This window comes from Actinia tenebrosa, unplaced genomic scaffold (assembly GCF_029948245.1).
Source record: "Actinia tenebrosa isolate PJP-AT-01 unplaced genomic scaffold, QUT_ActTen_1.0 PGA_scaffold8__29_contigs__length_14323225, whole genome shotgun sequence".
In the NCBI taxonomy this organism is placed as follows: Eukaryota; Metazoa; Cnidaria; class Anthozoa; order Actiniaria; family Actiniidae; genus Actinia; species Actinia tenebrosa.
In genome coordinates, this window is record NW_028292585.1 from 14097212 (window position 1) to 14117018 (window position 19807).

Below are 19807 nucleotides of genomic sequence, written 5' to 3' on the forward strand. Positions count from 1 at the left end.
TAACTAGTCTACTCGATGCAGCGGTGAACTTCGCGCTCGTCGAACGCTTTGGTTCATAACCTTGAATTTAGGTTATTCTGCGCAGAATCTTACACGTGAATCTAAAACTATGAAGATAACTAAGCCCTGCTCACACATACCACATATATTTATAACAGTTTGCACATTTTATTTATTTATTTAAATCAGAATAGAGCATTAATTACACAGACTACTTCAAGAAATACAATCGTTTCTTCCACCGGTTGATTCAAGTCGAGAGAGTAATTATATTTTGTATTAATTTTTTATTTTAACTTCAGTCATTCTTCACAATACCACACATAAGGTGGTTATTCAATTGGCAACAGTGTACAAGAAATTTAAGGTATAATAGAATATCTTTTTTTTACTGCGATTCCCAGTCACACGCGACCAAGTGAGACCAAAATCACAAACGAAAAATTGAGTTTTGGTGGACGTCAATCAAAAGGGTTTCTTAAACCTGTCTAAGGATTCCGATTTTCAAACGTTTAACTGCAAACTATCAGTATTGACTTATCCTATATTGAAGAAACTCAAATCATAGCCATAGCGATAGCTTTGCAATCAAGCGTTAAGATTCGGAGCCGGAATCCTGTGACATTTTTTGAGATAATATATCCAGAGTGAGAAATTCACAGCGACAAGAAGCAATAAAGGACAACGAATTTTGCACATTTGCACGTGTTCACGTGAGTATTCACATCAGTCCTGGTGTAGAAACCAATAGAAGCGATAGAAACCCTTTTGATTGATGTCCACCCAAATTTAAATTTTCGTTTGTGATGAAGGTCTAGTTGGTCGCGTGTGACTGGGAATCGCAGCAATCACAATAATCTGATGAAACAATTGGCTTCCTAGGCTTCCTAGTACATTTGTATTTCTATTGCCTATAGAGTGAAGTCATTAAACCCGTGAAATAGACATTAGACTTTAGTAGACCCTAATTCCATTGTTTTCTTTTGTGTCTATTTGACTATTACACGGTGACTAATAATTTTTATTTCACGGGTTAAATGCCTTCACTCTATCATAGTCATAGTTACATTTCTAACTACAGCAATTGAAAGATTTTTATATAAGGAGCTTTAGATAGATAATCGTATCGTTTCATAATCTTAAAAAAAAAATTTTTTTTGAACTAAAAAAAACATTGCTTTAACGGAATATGTACAACTTGTTAATATTGATCTCTTCTACTGAACAGGTGACGTACCTCAATTTTTTTTAAAATTTATTAATACACGATCTTTAATAAATGTTATCATCTTTGAACGAAGTACAATATTGAATATCAATAGTTTTTTGTATCAGAAGTTACTAGTAATTTGTTAGATATATACATTGCTTTGAAAAGATCGTTAGAGAATTTTTTCCAATTCGACAGAACAGAACAGAACAGAACAGAACAGAACAGAACAGAACAGAACAGAACAGAACAGAACAGAACAGAAAAGAACAGAACAGAAGAGAACAGAACAGAACAGAACAGAACAGAACAGAACAGAACAGAACACAACAGAACAGAACAGAACAGAACAGAACAGAACAGAACAGAACAGAACAGAACAGAACAGAACAGAACGGAACGGAACGGAACGGAACGGAACGGAACGGAACGGAACAGAACAGAACAGAACAGAACAGAACAGAACCGAAAATAATGGAATGGAATAGAATAGAATGTTAGAATATCATTTCTTCTTAAAAACCTGACTAATGAAACTTCATTACTTAAAGGTTATTCATACATCATCAATAAATACTATTAACATTCGAATAAATATAAATACTCTACTTTGATGTAGACTGGAACATAAGATATATAATGATGAGAATATTTACAAGAGCCAAGAAACTTATCCAGCCGAGGAAGAGCGGGAGAGTAAGCTTGTCTCCACTGAAGTTTGTGATCAGGTGGGTTTCCTTAGCAACGTGATATAACCAGTGCTCTTCCCTGTTTAAGCTGGAGTCAAAGTTTTCTTTCAAGTAAAGTGCAGGTGTATGCCGTTAGTTAGTTAGCCATCTGGAAGCGTGGTGGGCCTTCCACTCCTTTGTCCATGCTTCCTACCATGTGTACAAATTCTAAACAAGCAAAGATAAGGTTAGCTACAGAGCTTTGTGCTAATGAGCCAACAAACACGAAATGAACGAATAAATACATGACGAATGGATAAATGGTTCAAAAGATAACATACAAAAAGACAGACCTCCGAAAGAAAGAAAAAAAGAATATTGAAAGGATGAACTGAAAGACAGAAAGTGAGACAGACGGACAGACAGACCTTCAAAGTTGATGACACCGTCTCCGTCGAGGTCCGCTTCTCGCATCATTTCTGCAATCTCGTCATCGCTCAGTTTTTCTCCTAAACTTGCCATCACACTTCTTAACTCCATGGCACTAGATGAACACGAGAGACAAACAAGTATGAGCCCAGATATCGTGCGATTTAAAGTGACAGGGCTGAAACAAGTATGCGCATGCGTCAAGAAAACCAACATGGCGGCTTAAAAAATTTGCATCTAATACAAAAAAACGTTTTCGAAATGTTCTACATACAAACAAACCTTAGTTATTGGTTAATAGATTAAAAGACATATTTTTCATGAATTTTAAGAAATAAGCTTAACTAAACTGCACTCATTGACACTCATTAAACCATAGGAGTTTTAGACAGCAGCCGAGTGAGCTCTCTATATATTCTACCAACAACCGACTGCTGACATTTTTTCAGCCCTGTTATGTGTGATGGTACAGTGCCAGAGGAAGACCGAGAGCTATCCCAAGTCCCTTTGCGTGCTGCTTATTATTGTTTCCTTGGCTTCAACCGGTTTATGTGCATCTTTTTTGTAAATATACTTCTACTAATGATAATACTAGGTATTACTTTAGCATTTAATGAAGACATGCTCGACTAATTTGGCAAATAAAAGTAGCCAGTTGTAGGATCGGAAGCACTGGTGGCGTGCGCTGCTAATGCGCCGCCTCTCACCAATGTGACCTGGGTTCTATCCCCAGACTCGTATTCACTATTTTCCATACATCGGTTCACTGGTCAAACACAAAGCGCTCAAGCGAGGCGCCAAGGTACTTTCAAAGGATTATTCAAATTTGAACCTTGCAACCTCGACTGAATGCTTTGTTTTTGACCAGTGAACCGATGTATGGAAAATGGTGAATGTCAGTAGAGTTGTTTGTTGGTTCTCTCCTGTGCTTCGAGGGTTTTTCTCCGGGTTCTCCGGTTTTCCTCCCTCCTCAAAGATCAATTTCTAAATTCTAATTCGATCTCTGGGCTTTCGCTTAATTTGGAGCCTAGCTCTGTTGTGATTGTAAGTACTCCAGTATTGACGAGTCTCTCTAAATGTCTTGAAGAATTTAGAAAATAGACAATGTTAAAAGGTGACATAAACTACACTTAAGTAAAATTATAATATTTTTTTAAAAATACGAAGATAATAATTTCAGCTGTTTAAATGAAAATTTTTATCTCACTCGCAATGAACGATGAGATAGCCCTGGGTCATTTTGTGGTACAGTGTACGAGAAGATGCAGGTGCAGTACACAGTTATATAGAGCCAGCGGACTTCGTATGAAAAATTGGGGGGGAAAGAAAAAAGAAAAGAAAAGAAAAAAAAAGAAAAGGAAAAGAATAGAGAACTCGGGCTAAGGAAAGGAAAGGAAAGGCTTTTTTATTTACCTTATTGAGCCGTCGCCGTTTCTATCAAACACTCGAAAAGCTTCCCGCATTTCTGCATCAGCGTCTCGGTTCTGCATTTGATTCTTCATCATGACTAAAAACTCCTCAAAGTCAACTTCTCCATTGCCTGGAACAAACAACGAACTGTTAGTTCAAAAGGCTCAATAATGATGTAACTCAGCGGCAAGCAATACAAGCCTTAAGGATCAAAAGCCACGCTTATGTCAGCGAAAATTATTTATACGATTCTCGCTCGCGATAGCCAGGTTTTTAAAATGCTGAGCTCGTATTTGTGTACCAGCGAAAGTATAAAGCAAAAACTAAGATTTGGGTAACTAAATCTGGCTAGCTTTACACTGTGTTATATTAAGAAAACGAATTTCGAATTGTAAACAGCAAAAATTAGTTCAAGTCCAATACGATTAATTACAGACGTGACAGAAAAATAATAGAAACTACAGTTGAATAGATACGATAAAATTGTGTATACATTGCTTTTTAGGTAAGAAAAACGAATGAAAATCAAACCCAATAAATGATTTTTTTAGGTGTGACGATGAATGGAGGTTTTAAAGAACGGATGACATCAAATGAAATTGCAATCTGGCCTGCTGTCGAGCCGGATATTTCTATCGTCTTAGTCATTCGTATAATTATCATGTTATTTATGTGGAAAACCGGAAGTTCATAAAAATCTGTTTTCAAACGCAAAAGGAGCAGTAAATAAATCTAAGAAAAGGCCATTTAAGACTCAAAGCAAAACATCAATTAAAAGTACGTATGCCTTTCTTTGTGATAAGGAATAACGAGGTTTTTATGGTCGGTCAAAGTCAAAGACGAGTAATGTTTGAGGTGGTTGAAAGCTTATGTTGTTGTGGAACTGACGACAGAAAACGCCTTTTACAACTCAACAACTTTACTTGAGACGTTGACTTCATTACAAACATGTCAGCACGAAATTCGATTCCTTAAGGGGTTACAATTTATTCCCCACCCGGGGAGGGTACTAATATCCTAGTCTCTTGGGGCTTCGTACCACTCGTCCTCCTTTCATAACGTATTGGGCTGTAACATATGTAAAGAAAGAATTCGAGAAAAACGCTTATAATTGGGTTTCTTACGCATAGAGATTAAGAAAAGTCGGCTACTTTAACGATTGGATACTTAGCTAGATCTTACCGTAGATATTACTAAAAAGCGCCTTGAGACAATCTTTTATTTTTCTTAAAAAAATAAGAGCTAGTAAAATAGAAAAAGAATAATAACTGATACAAATGTCGAACTATTCAAGTTCCAGTTTTCATTCATGATTTTGTAACCTTACTTCAATTTGATTTCAGAATCTTGTAGCATCAAACGTCAAGTTTGCTAGATGTAAGAAACGTGGTCTTGCAGTATATAATGCAAACACCTGTACACAGATTTGTTTTGAGAGAAGATTGTGGATTTTACATTCATGAATTATTATGCTTAAAAATAAACTCCGTTTCGACGTTCCTGACAATTTAAATAAAACTTTTCTCGACTAAGACTAATAAATTTAACCAGAAAAAAATAAAAAAATAAAAAAATAAAAACTTTCGAAGAGTAGTTTACTTTCTTGAAAAGACTTTAATCGAAGTTATTTTCAGAAATTGTTTTTTTGAAAGAAGATTAGCCGCTGTAACATATAAACAAACGTAAAAGAAAAAAAAACAACACCGAAATAAAAAAGAAATAAAGGATTTAATACGATTAAATATTTTAAGCCGAATTTAATACAAATACAAATATAAATAAAACCCAACTAGGTCATTCGAAAAGCCTTTTTGGGGATTAATTGTGCCAAAGGATTTTAAGGTTTGCTATGATGAAAGAATTTCGTTCACATTTTTAATTACTTAACTGAGTTAGATCTTTTCAGTGCACGACAACAGAGAAAGCTCTTCATCTTATAAACGTGTCTTCATATATTTCGTAAGACTGTTCTTCTTTTTTGACAGCTACTCGAAATTTTCGTTCCACTGAATTTGAATGATTGTCAGAGCTGATGAATTTCCATCAATCTGAGCAGAGTTTCATCAGTTGTTACGAATTATTTAAATCGTAACATTGCTCCTTTAAAAACATTAAAGACTTTAAGCTTCAAAATTACCCTCCAATTGTAGCGTTTAGAATAAGAGCCTGCACGCAGAAAAAAAAAAAAAAAAAACGGTAATATTTTGTAACCATGTGCAATTGAGATAATTTTGCATAGATTGAAGGTTATTTTTTTCTTGCAGATATTGTAAGCTGGTTCGCTCTGCCCTTGAGGAGCAATATCAAATACCCGTTTCATTTCTTAAAGGTAATCCACTGTTCTCAAACACAAAGCTGAAGTGGAGTTCATTTTTAATTCGCTCGCTGCACATTCAAACCACTGAAGTTTTTCATAGCAACATATTCATTACATTTGTATTTACCGTCTGCATCGACTTCGCGTATCATTTTCTGGAGTTCCTCATCCGTGGGATTTTGTCCAAGAGATTTCATGACAACCTCGAGTTCCTCGTTAGAAATTGTCCCACTTCCATCCTTATCGAACAGCGAGAATGCCTCTTGGAGCTCTGAAAGCCCGAATTACAGAAAAATACTATTTATTAGATCAAACTGCTCGTAATATGGGTTAAAACTGTACTCATTTCACTTTATCAAGACGAATATAAAAACCGAAGCTTCGCTTACCATGTACTTGCTCCTCAGTAAGTTGGAATTCAGTCTACAAAACGAAAATAGAAAGAATATTATTTAACTGCTGTCGGTTTGCATCATAAGAAATATTTCTATTCAACGGAGCCCGGTTTGATGAAGCGATCGGCAGAAATGAGCCGTGTTTTTTAGTAGTGTTTCAAGTCTTTAACATGCGGTTTGCAGACTAGCAATATAGTAACCTCAAAACATCGAAACACCGGCTCGAAAAAAAAAAATCCAAATGAATTTAGTAACTTGCCATTTGTAGAAGAACGATTCTCCGAAATGCTGTCCTATTCACACTTTCATAGTCCAGTCTTGTATTCTCCTGTGTGTGCGGCTTAACGTCAAAGCGATGTTTTGCTCTTGGTTATTGACGTCATGATATACATATATTGAGAACGGTGGCATAGATAAATTAGCCCTGTCGTCTAGCACCTGCTTAGAGGAATCCTATTGGTCAGTGTAACAATGGAAATAAAATACTTTGGGAATAAATTATCAACTATAATCTCTCATCAACGGGTAGTTTGTTTTTTAGCGAAGAAATTTCGACTCTTCCTAGTAAATTTTTCCGAAGTATATTTCCGTGCTTGACGAAAAATAATGTGTTTTTGTAGGGATTAGGAATACTGTCTGTGGGAGATGTTATTGTTTTCGTGGGGCTAAAAATTGTTTGTGGGTGAGCTTGTTTCTATCCTGTTGGGAAAAATAAATGGCAAAAGATTGAAGGCGGAGGAAGATTATCTTTGTGTTGGCATGGTAGTTTATTAAAATCTAGAGCAGTGAGTTATTTTTAAAAGTGAGGTTGAATGGAGTTGGAAATTAGATGAATTTTCATCATAATTATCAATGCCATGCATCAAGCACCGTCGAGCATGCTGTTATCATTTTCATCATTATAAGCATAACAATAATGACCACAACAAACAAATAAACAAACAAACAAACCAACAAACTAACCAACCAACAAGTCAATAGAAAATTTGAGAGAGAATACACAATTAAAAGAAATGGCAAAGTTTAAAAGCATTTAGAAGCATTAGAAATGACCAATACCAATACCACGAGTACGAGAAATGCAAACCTGACAAATACACTAATACTTACAAATACAAACACAAATGCAAACACAAACACACTAATATTTAAAAAAACATAAACGCAAACACAAACACTTTTACAAATACAAATGCAAACAAATGCAAATGCAAATATTAATACAAATACAAATACGAATACGAATACAAATACGAACACGAACACGAACGACACTGGTGAAAAACGCACTGCGCACGCTCGAAGATGGCGTAGCGTAACTAAGGGCAACTTATGTTTTTGATGCCGGTGTTTTGATTGTTTTACAAAATCGCAAAACTTAAGAAAAATGCTGAAAACTTAAGGTTGTCCTTTTCGCAATAGCAAGATAATTTCGATAGTGATACACTGCTGATTTATACAAAAAAACTTTTGTTTATACAAAGCAAAAATAATCTTTGAAAATGCCGCCACTCGCGGCCCGACGTCGACATTCAGCATGGCTAATTAGCAGATAATCACATGGTCGGATTCTATGTAAAGAAATTCAAAAATATCTGTAAAATTCCAAAACGAATATTTAAAAAATAGCCCTGTCGGTTAAAATAAAACCTACCTTTAGATGTGATCAATTGTTATTGTCCGCCATTTTGTTTTTCTCCCAACGCATGCGCAGTGCGTTTTTCATCAGTGTCAACACGAATACGAATACGAATACGAATACGAATACGAATACGAATACGAATACGAATGCGAATGCGAATACGAATACGAATACAAATACAAATCTCAAATTACAAATACATATAAAAACCAAATACAAATACCTTTAGTATAATCTAATTTGTCATTGCATACATACTTTGTTTTCTATATAAATCTTTTCATTCATCATTGATTATTTTGAACATGATACCAAATCCAGCAGTTGTTTTAGTTAATTATGCAAAGACGAGAATGTTCTCCTATTCAAACATAATTGAGAAGAACCACAAAGGTCAGTACACAGAAAACGAGCCATGGAGGGAACCTCTTTCTTGGCGAAGGAATAAAAAAACCTTTTACTCAACATCGTATACTTTAAGCATTGGTACCAATTCTCGCTGCTCATTTTTTATAATGCAAAGAACAGAATATTCGCGTTTTCAAATATAATTTAAAAGAACAACCGAATGTTAAGAAATCCTCTTTCTAGTACAAAAAATCCTTCCTTTTATACTTTGTTGACGTTTTAGTGAACAAATTTCAGCACTATTTTATATATAGATATATCAAGAAAAGGTTCTAAGAATTATTGAGGAATTTTGACTCCAAATTTCAAAGTACAGATTCCATTTTTGACTCAAAAAATTTCGACCAAGTTAAATATAGGGGCGGTTTTCTTCTTCTTTTCTTTCAAGTTTTTCCGTGTAAATTTGAGTGTAAATATTGGCACGACTTTGTGGTTGAATAAAACACGATAACGGTCTTGTTTTCCTGTTTTTGAAGTATGAATGGCAAACTTCATTCCCTACCGTGTGCTACAAAAACACGTGATAATGTTCAGATAAACATTATAATTACTTGAATAGTGAGTTTCTGCGGAACAGGTTGAGAAATGTCAATGGTAGAGGCGTAGCAATAGGGAAGAATTTTACAATTCCCTTGGGCTAACAGTTTTCCATTTTTAGAACAACCTTGCCGAAATACAAATATAGCACCCACCCACAGATGACACAAAATAAAACATACATAACTTAATCCAAACATTCTGAGTAATTTCGGTAATTTAAATTATTTTGGGAAACCTATAAATAAAAACATTTGAGATTTTAATTTTGGGAGAGATTATTTTGGAGGAAGTGCTAAAAGGTTTTAAGGTTGTGGGCAGTCACGACCACTATTAACCAAGACGACAAATAACAACTACAAAAGCTTAGGAGCCGTGAACAACAACAACCATTAATGAATGGACCTCACAAATGCACGGCACCTATTAATTTCCTATGACCATAAAAATTGAATTTGAAGTTAAAAAACATTAAATTTTTAAAATTTAGTAAATCTAATTTGGATTATTTAATCTTACTGGAATTAAGGTCAATCATTTAAAATTAAAATTAATTTATTAAAAATATCATTATCGTTTTTACTGCATATAGACTTAACTTCTATAACTAATGAGTCATGCTAGACCATTGGACTGCATTTAATTAATGAGAGTGATGTCATATCGTGGTAAGAATAGACCTCAATTAGGAAGCATTGAGAATATTACGGGTTTTTTTTTTTTTGTGGTCTTTCTCTTGAATTGGATGCAACTTTTTTATTATAACATTTATTGTAATCGAAGTAGACTACTAGGTCATGGAACCAGCGTTTTAGAGCGAGGGTATTTAACCCGTGAAATAAAAAAATACTAGTCAACTTGTAATAGTCAAATAGACACAAAAGAAAACAATGGAAATAGGGTCTGCTAATGTGTATTAGTGTAATATTTATTTCACGGGTTTAGTGACTTCACTCTACTGTATTAAAATTTAGATAAAATATTTGAACCAAACGGGTTTTTTAAGTCTGGCATTTTTCGGAAAGATTTGTTTCAGAGACGCGTGGTTGGTGTCATCGCAAATGCTAAATATGCCAGAAGGTTGAAACTCCATTAGCCAAATTGAATCAAGTTATAGAAATTAAAGAGTTGAAGTTTTCCAAATTACTCGGATTGGTTAATGAATATGGGTGTATTCATTTTACTAAATTGTCTTCCGCAGTTTATTGAAAGATTCTAAAGAGTTTCCCAAACGTAATCCAGAAATACGGAGAACTGAAAAAATCGTCATCTTAGGCCTCGTCCACACTATGCCGGATAAATTTGAATCCTCAACTTTATTTATCCGGTTAGTTCTTTCGCCCACGCTAGTCAGGACGAATCCGGAACATGCAATTCTTCACCGAAAACGGAACTTTTCGAACACGGTCTCCAGAGTGGAACAATTTGAAAACGCCGGCTAGCCGCATTAGCGTGGACGGAGAACATTTCGTATCCGGAACTTTTCGAATACGATGACGTCATGATTGTCATGGGAACTTGGCGGGAAGGCTAAAAATTCACCGCGGGCTCAATTTCAGCTTCGATGCGCATACTCAGATGTGCAATGAAGCGTTTTTGCCGCCTCTGATCGGACTAGTATGAACGCGAAACATTTTATCCGTTTTCATGTGTGGACGGAAAACTTTTTTTTTGGTTTCGGCGTGAAAGTTGCGGATTCAAATTTATCCGGCATAGTGTGGACGGAGCCTTAGTCACAGGAAGTTGAAGTTTTCCATCCTTTGATTTTCCTTCAGACTATATGATGTCAAGAAACAAAAATATTTCTTTAATTTAAAAAAGGAAAAATGCAAGTAAAGTGAAAAAAAGAACGATGTTCCTGCCGATGGCTGCCGTCACGTGATAGTGAAAAACCTCTATTTCAAGGATGCACATTGCAGATGACAGCACATGGTGGTCAGACTTTGACACCATTTGGAGCACATACTTCAAAGTTTTTTTATCATCTTGTTGCATGCAGTCCAGCAATTTTGAGGATGCAATTTGCAGATATGACAGCACCATTTGGAGCACATATTAAGATTCGGCAAATCTTTTATCAGTAAATTGCAATCCAGCAATTTTGAGGATGCAATTTGCAGGTATGACAGCACCATTTGGAGCGCACATTAAGATTCGGCAAATCTTTTATCAGCTAATCATGTGCAATCCAGCAATTTCAAGGATGCAATTTGAAGAAGAAAGCACATGGTGGTCAGGGTGACAGCACCATTTGGAACACATAATAAGATTCGGCAAATCTTTTATCGCGGCTAATCATGTGCAATCCAGCAATTTCAAGGATGCAATTTGCACATGACAGTACATAGTGGTCAGTGTTTAACCTCATTCGATACAGATAATGAAAGGCAAATTTTTTAATAGCTGGTTGAAATCCAGCAATTTCGAGGATGCAATTTGCAGATGTCACAACATCAAACTATCGAGTGAATCTTCAAAACAAACTTGAACACCAGCATTTTATTGATATGTTTACGATACATTGTTCTTTAATACACAAAAATAGTGCATGGTAATTTTTCTTGCAAATTAAGGCATAGCTAAATTAGAGAACCCAAGCTACGACAACCACTAAAAGATTTAAAAGAGCTTGGTAAAGGGTAGACACTGCCAAAGATTTTAAAGTGCGCGTTCAGACATTATTACAACATTATAGTCTACTTAATTTTGCTTTAGATTGGATTTTATACAAAGTTCCAGGTTAGGGTTGCACAGCCTCAAGAAGAAATAACATTGAAAAAAGTAAAATGGTCGTCAGTGGTATGGTTACAGTAATTCAAAATAGCTTTTGAAACAAAGTCGTATAATTAGAGACTAACAGTCAAAGTAAAGCAAACTGAAAACAATGGAATAATTGTCTACTACTATGTATTATGCTCACTATTTTTCACGGGCCAAGTAAATACACTTTATCAAAGTCATGAATAATTCATGAGGAAAACACAACAGAAATCACGACCGTGAAGAGTGTTGTAAATCTGATACAAAACTGTGTTCATTTGCATACACTTTAAGTTGGATTTTCTTGGCCAAATTCACTTTAATTTTGAAAATTTTAGTGAAACACAAAGGAACTAACCTAGACGTTTGATAAGTCATATACAGTATTCGTGGCCGTGTTGTATCAGATATACAATCACTCGGCTACGCCTCGTGGTTGTATTTCTGATACAACACGGCCACTCATACTGTATATATTACTTAATCAATAAAATGTTTTACTTAGTTTTAGTAATTTTTGTCCTATACAAATGTACCCTTCTTAAAATTGTCGTGAATGCGAGGCTAACATGGAAATACAAAAGAAATGCCACAAATTCCATCGAGCAAAAGAGTGATTTCTTTTCTGATTTATGCCAGCCTCGCATCTAAGATACTTTTAAGAAGGGTCCATAGGCCTTTTCTGAGTTCGATAAACAGGATGGATTGTGTTCTAGCTTGTACAAACAACACCATACAAGGCAAGATAAACAAAAGATGTTTGTACCGAAGCTAGACGACAATGCAGCATGTTCGCTATCTCGGAAAAGGTCCATTGAAGGGTCCATATGCGTTCGTATTATCTAAGAGACTTAGAAAAAGCCAGGATTACAAATAATCAGCAATAACTAGTAACATGACAATGTTATAAAGATCATAACTATCAAATATCAGCAATATTAAAGTTTTGTAAACAGCAGCTCGTGATTAAGCCAAATAAGACGCATTCAAAAGTCGTCCTTTCATTCACTTGGATAATGGAATACAAATCCATTCTTCCCTCTACTATACGATGTATTAGTTAGTGCATTGCTCCAGTCTGTCTATTGCTCGTCATACTTGATGAGTAAATCTAGGAGTAAAGTCTCCTTTTGTTAAACCGTGGGATGAGAAATGCAAGGGAAGACTTCGTGTCCTGAGTGATGACTTGGGATTTTTATTTTGTCATAAGTTGCTTGAATTCTGTGAAGTGGGAAAAGTAGTGAAAATCAGTGGTTTTTTGTTATCTAATGCCTAACTGCAGATAAGGTTTCTTTGAAATTAATGTTGTTTGCATGATCTCGTCATTGACCTCTACTACCAGACTCCCTTGCACACTTTCTTTTGTTCAGTTAATTATTAATATTTTTTATTTCATCAACTTTAAAACCGAGTGAGCATAAACACGAATGATACATACACAAGACACAAACCTATTAGCATAAATAGATAAACAAAAAGATCAAAAAAAATACACTACACTCTACCAACACTGGTTGAAGGACTGACCAACAGAACACTGGGTCCCATACAAAATAGCACCAATAGACCTCCTCGGCTCGGGCGTAATGTTGTCCCATTTCAGACCACATGTCATTTCCTAGAGTATCCTTTCTTTGTTTAACGGTTGCACATGAGAAGACACATGAATATGGATACAACTCCAACAAAGAATCTTATTCTCAAGAGAATGACACGTGGTCTGAAATGGGACAACATTACACTCAAGCCGAGAAGGCCAATTGTCTTACTATTCTTATGAGAAAATAAAAATTTAAATAAGAAAGAAAAATCGCGAGGCATTATGACAGTGGGAGTCAAATAACGCCATCATGCAAACGTCCTATTATATATAGCGTCAGATTTTAAGAACTATATTTTGTCCTGGACTGACAATAATCGTTTTCACGTGGAAACACAAAAACGTTTTCACATGTATGAGAGGCTAGTCAGTCGCTGGTCAGTTATTCAAATTGGTCGCCATATTTCGATTCGGTGTAAACAAAACGACAAGAAATCTCAGCCCATAACAAAACACTCCAACTCACCCTCGTAGTTGATCATGCCATCTCCGTCCAAGTCTGCTTCTCTTATCATCTCATCCACCTCATCATCTGTCAGTTTCTCACCTAATCTTGACATGACAAGTTTTAATTCTTTATGACTAATCAGTCCGTTTCCGTCCTTATCGAAAACTCTAAACGCATCCTTTATTTCCTCTTCAGTGTCATGATCTTTTATTTTACTTGCCATCATCTGTAAAAACTCATCGAAATCGATCTCTCCGTTACCTAGGAAACAGGAGCGATAAATTGATCAGGAACCAGAAAAAGATGAAAACGACTAAAAGATCTCTTTAGCTTGGGCATAATGTTTTGCCCATTTCAGACCACGTGCCATTCGTTGAGTATTATTTCTTTGTTTAGATTGTGTAAATGAAACAAAGAATCCTATTCTCAAAGGAATGACACGTGGTCTGAAATGGGCAAAACAAACGCCCAATAGACCTCCTCGGCTCTGGAACGCTCGAGCGTAATGTTGTCCCATTTCAGACCACGTGTCATTCCCTTAAGAATAATATTCAGTTTTGTTTGAGTTGTATCCATATTCTTGTGTCTTCTCATGTGCAACAGAGCGCAAACCTTAAACAAAGAAATGATACTCTAGGGAATGCCACGTGGTCTGAAATGGGAAATCATTACGTCAGAGCCGAGGAGGTCTATTAGCTAAAGAGGTCTATAGGCCCACCGATCATCAACACAGCCTAAAGACCGACCGACCAGATGGCCGACTGACCAAACTGCCAATCAAAAGACCAACCGTTGAAAGAAACAACCTGGATCGCCTACTGTACCATGTGAGTTCAGAGAACAGATCGATCGATCCAAACAACCAATATACGGACACTGCACCAACCAACCCAGCCAATCAAGAGACCAACAAACGAATTGAAATAGACTGAGTGACTGTCCGAACGACCCAACACACACGAATGAAGCGATTTACCAATCGACTAATCAAATAACTAATCAATCTGCCGGACAAACACTCCTCCGTCTAGACAAAAGCATTAAAAGGAGATATCAAACCAGATAATAATATACCCATACAATAAAAAGACAAGTTTAATGGCTTGAACTAGTCTGGTGCAAAGATTTCGTTATATATTTCAAGTACATTATTTATTAGGTTTCTACCACTTATATCTCTTATGGTAGGCTACCTGTGCCTACAATTATCGAAACTATCCACAGGACGCCAAGAGAAGAAAAGACAGAATGGAAGATGCCAAGGAAGGAAACCAAAGGAGGATCCAGGGTTATAAGGTCATGCGTTGCGTGTGACATATGAAGTTGAACAATCAATACACTACCTAGAGATATTAAGGATATTTCATCTTTAAGTATTTTTAAGAGTCGCCTAAAAAAGTATTACTTAGCTTAAAAGTTTCGTTTTTTTTAGACATATAACATATATAGTTTTTTTTTTTCCTAGGTACATGTTATTCTTAAATTTAAATTTTATATAAATATTAGTTAGGATTTTTTCAGATTTTATCATAGAATTAGTTTGTATATAGTGAAGTGTATATTTTTATAGTTTGTAATTAGTTTATTGTTTTATATGCAGGGCCCCTATGGATATCAGCCTAGTTGCTGAAAGGGCTACCCTGTTGAAATAAAGTCTTTATTATTTATTATTATTTGAACAAATTAATTGTACTTTAATTGTAATTAAATTAATTGTAGTAGTGTATGTATGTAGTGTATACCTTTTAGCGTTATCTGTTTTCCAGTTTCTTCAAGGCATTTAAAGATACTCGTCAATACTGGAGTACTTTGGTGTACTTTCAGGTTCAGTACAGATCTAGTTTCCTTCGCGACCGTCATTAGGATCTGGGGCCGAAGCTAATGACGGCTGCGAACGAGACTAGTACACAGGGGCGGATCCAGGATTTTGTTCAGGGAGGGGTGCTACGCACAAAGTTAACCCAGGGAGGGGTGCATCCCTTAGAATCAAAGGGGAAAACAGTATTGGTTATATTCGAAGTTGGGGCACAAAGTCGAACCTGGGAGGTGTGCGCACCCCCTGCAGCCCCCCTCTGGATCCGCCCCTGGTACAGATCCTACAACTGGCTACTTTTGGTTGCCAAATTAGTCGAATACGTTTTTATTAAATGCTAAAGTAATACCTTAGATAGTGTTGATATTAGTAGTAGTAGTAGTAGAAGTATATTTACAAAAAAGATGCACATAAACCGGTTGAAACCAAAGAAAACAATAATAAGCACGCAAAGGCACTTACAATAACCCTGGATCCACTTCTGGAAGGAAACTAAGTTGGTCATGGCCTACTTCGTAAGCTTCCTTTATCATCTTCTATATTTTTCTCTTGGTGGGCTACTTATGCCTATAATTATCGAAGCCATCCAAAGGAAGCCCAGAGAAGAAAAGCCTAACCGAGGAAACTACGTTGTACCTACCATCCTCATCCACCTCAGCTATCATGTCTATCAGCTCCTGTTGAGTTGGACTTAACCCAAGTGACTTCATGACTTCTCCAAGCTCACATTGTGATATGCTTCCACCGCCATCTTTATCGAATAAACAAAACGCTTCTCGTAATTCTGTGGGGAGAAAAAAGATTATTGAAGATGTATCAGGGATCTGTTGCACATAGGATCAAGCGGGATAATCACGCGGGATCGTCACGCGGGATCGTCAGGCGGGATCGTCACGCGGGACCGTAACGCGGAAAATGACTTTTTTTTGTCGGTTGTTGTATAACCAAGAATGTTTTGTTTCGATCTGGCCTGAAATGATTTTAAACCAATCAGGTTCTTTTCCCAAAATAAATCTTAAAAAAGCATCAAACGGTGCACATAATGGCTACAAGCATGGATCCTTGAGGTGCATGTTAGGTCATAGCCACCATGTTTGTTGATTATACAAAGCAATCCTGCATTCTTTTTGGTCTGCGCCCAGATAAATTTCATTCTTCAAAAATGCGAGAAAAGGAACCATCTTTAGCAGCTTCTGTCTTTAGCCAATCAGAAACCAGTAGTAATTTGATTCGCCTGGTTCAATAAATTCATTTCTGGCGGGAATTTCAGGGCAGAGGCCATAAGGATTACAGGCTCTCGCAACAACTAATATTAAACGCTAAAACAAATTCTAACAAACATCATCCGGTTCTTTCTTTTTTTCCCCGGAAATGCTTGACGTTAGATTCTGAATTTAATATATTTGGTTGTGTAAGGTATTCTAATACAAATTTCATCGTTGAAAGAAATATTTTCAAACTTAATCATGTGTCAGCGTTGGAAATTAAAAAGAAAGGGCTAAACCGGATGCGTTCTCAGAACTTTTAATTTAACACGAACATTTCGTTTTCCCCCTTTTAAACAGTGAAGGGAGCGACTGAGTTTGGAAACACTGTATTTTGGTTGAATTGACAGTTTAGTTGAGGATAAGAGAGCAGAGCAGAGCAGGGGAGAAAGGAGAGGAAAAATGAAAGGACGATTAACTCAAAATATCAAAAATAATTAAAAATTCAATTGAATAATAGAAAATGCCTCTAAATGTAACTTTGGATACGAAGCGTTTGTAAAGACGTCTTTGAAGTCAAAAATGGCGGGAATCCTTCGTACTATAGGAACCCGCTGTCTTTGGGACAACTGAATAAATATGTCATAAAATACGAACACACAAAAGGTTGTCATTCAGGTTTGCTGTTGAGCGATAAACAAGCTGAAATTTTATAGGATATACAACGACGTTTACATGGAGATTAAGCCTCTTTCGATTTGACAAGAACTATAGTAAGTATTAGTCAGGGAAAATTAAGAGACTTTTGTAAATCGTTTTTGTAATTGTTTTCGTTATTTTTTTAGACGATTACAAATTTCTCGCCATCTTGCCTTCGGGCACTTTTCATGAATTACCATAATACTTAAATTTTAGTTTCATTATCAGAATAAATTTCCAAAATGAATTGTTAATATAAAAAAATGCTTTGTGAACAAAACAACTTTCTCATAAATGATGACAATTAATACTCAAATTATTAAGAAACTTCAAAACGCTTGAGAAAAGAATACAAAAGGCATATAATAAAAACCAAAACAACGAAAGAAAGACACAAAGAAGAACAACATTTCCCAACTGAGAAATATCGACTTGAAAATAAAGTTAAAAAGGTTTTCTATTCAGCTAAACAAAACGGAAGACCTTCAAAGTCACATTATTCTTATTCTGTGGTTTCTTTGTTGAACGAATTCGTTTCGGTTTCGAGCCAAATAAAATATCATTATAAGAGTTATTGCTGATGTCAAGTCGGTGATTCTGGCGTCAACATTAATATTTCTGTTTCGTCTGAGTTATATCAGGGAAGTGGTTTGTACGACGAATTTTCACTTTTTGAATGCGTCATACTTGAAAACATCTTTGTGTTTTGGTTTAATTCTACTGGTTGCTGTTGTTCCTGTTGTTAAGCAAGGTTGGACTAACTAGTGAAGACTCTTTAAGTTTTTTTTTTTTTGAGCGAACGCACTAAAAAAATAATGTGTATGTATGTTACGTGTCTCGCACATGCAAATATAAGATGTTTAAGCTTTTACTCATGTAAATTTGGTAATTACTTAATTGGTGTCAAAAATCTATTCGCAATAAAAAACGTTCAGTCAACCATAACGCCATAAGTTAAGCAGCTGAACAGAGCTGACATAGATAAAGAAAGACAGCTCAAGAAAATATTCAAGATACTTTACTTTTATTTGCCTTAGAATTGAGACAAACCGAATTTCGTTAGTTCAGAACTAAATTTTACGTTGAAAAAAAATTATTTGGATTCGTAAGTTTTTTTCCTTGAAAAAATTAATCTGGATTATAATCATAAAATGCATGAAAAAGTATGTAATCTTTCGTTCTCTCAAATTTCCCTCTTTCGCTAAATACTAAACAAATGTTGTTCATTGGAACAGGTATCTGTGTATGTTACGTTGTTTGGGGTGGATTTAGCGATTTTGGACGGGTAACCCATGACAACGGCGTTATCGGGAAAAAATTACAAACAGATGAAAAGAAAACCTTTCTTACTCTTCGATGGTGTAAATAAAAAAACAAATAAAACCAGGCTAAACTAAATATAGAAGTATACCCTGTCGAGGTTGGCTTTGCGACTATATATTGTAAATATTGTCATATTCAGCAACGCTCGAAAATCTATTATTTATGTTTCGTTGTCGATGAAAAAAGTTTTGCATAAAGTCGAAGTGAGGATTTGCACGTACTACGCTAACATATTAACTTGACGTTCAAATTAACCTGAAAACCTGATATTTCGCGCCTTAGACCCTTTTCTATAGCTTGTTTCGTAACGTTTAAAGAATACTGTACTCTTTTTAAAATATCATTCAAATTTATAGTGAAAATAGTGTCATATTTCGAATTAAGATGCTACAAAAAGAAGTTCTTTTGTGCTCGTTGTAACTGTAAGCATAATAATTCTAATTTTCTTGGTCACTGAATGTTAATGAAAATTTGCTAGTCAATTCTGTGTAAAATTAACTGAATTTCAGTCGAGAACGACTTATAGAAATAATGTTCAAGGAATCGTATTGTATCGCGCTCTTAGACAAACCAGTGAAATACATTTTAAAATGCATAAAATATACTAGAAATTCAAGAGATTAGGTACTAACCGGCAACTTGCTCTTCAGACAACTTGTTTTCCTACACGTTAAATAAAGCAGATTCTATTTAATACCAAGTTATAACCTTTTGTTTACATATGAATTTGAAGAAATCCCCCTTAACGTTGGATTTGCGGAATAAAAACACAAAGAGATTATCGTTTACCGCGGGAGTCTTTAAATCAGGCATGTCTTTATTCCTCCGCAAACAGAAACCAGCTTTTTTCGGTTTATCGTCCAGCAATCTGACACTTTCAAACAGGCTCGATGCACGATGTGTAGCTGTCCTAAATTTGGCTTGAGCAAACAGAAACTATAAA

At 35.6% G+C, this 19807-nt stretch overlaps 2 protein-coding genes across 2 annotated transcripts; both read right to left on the reverse strand.

Moving 5' to 3' along the window:
- Positions 1 to 267: 267 nt before the first annotated feature.
- On the reverse strand, positions 268 to 7303 carry LOC116291558 (neo-calmodulin). The gene is made up of 6 exons (XM_031698733.2): positions 6689 to 7303; positions 6424 to 6457; positions 6162 to 6305; positions 3721 to 3847; positions 2307 to 2422; positions 268 to 2106 (listed from the first exon to the last, which is right to left on the reverse strand). Exons 1-6 carry the CDS (start codon positions 6689 to 6691, stop codon positions 2036 to 2038), a joined length of 495 nt encoding a protein of 164 aa, XP_031554593.2. The 5' UTR covers positions 6692 to 7303; the 3' UTR covers positions 268 to 2035.
- Positions 7304 to 11500: 4197 nt separating this feature from the next.
- LOC148905266 (calmodulin-alpha-like) lies at positions 11501 to 19800 on the reverse strand. Its single transcript, XM_089040705.1, has 5 exons — positions 19654 to 19800; positions 19497 to 19527; positions 16278 to 16421; positions 13843 to 14085; positions 11501 to 12997 (listed from the first exon to the last, which is right to left on the reverse strand). Exons 1-5 carry the CDS (start codon positions 19675 to 19677, stop codon positions 12972 to 12974), a joined length of 468 nt encoding a protein of 155 aa, XP_088896831.1. The 5' UTR covers positions 19678 to 19800; the 3' UTR covers positions 11501 to 12971.
- Positions 19801 to 19807: the final 7 nt, after the last annotated feature.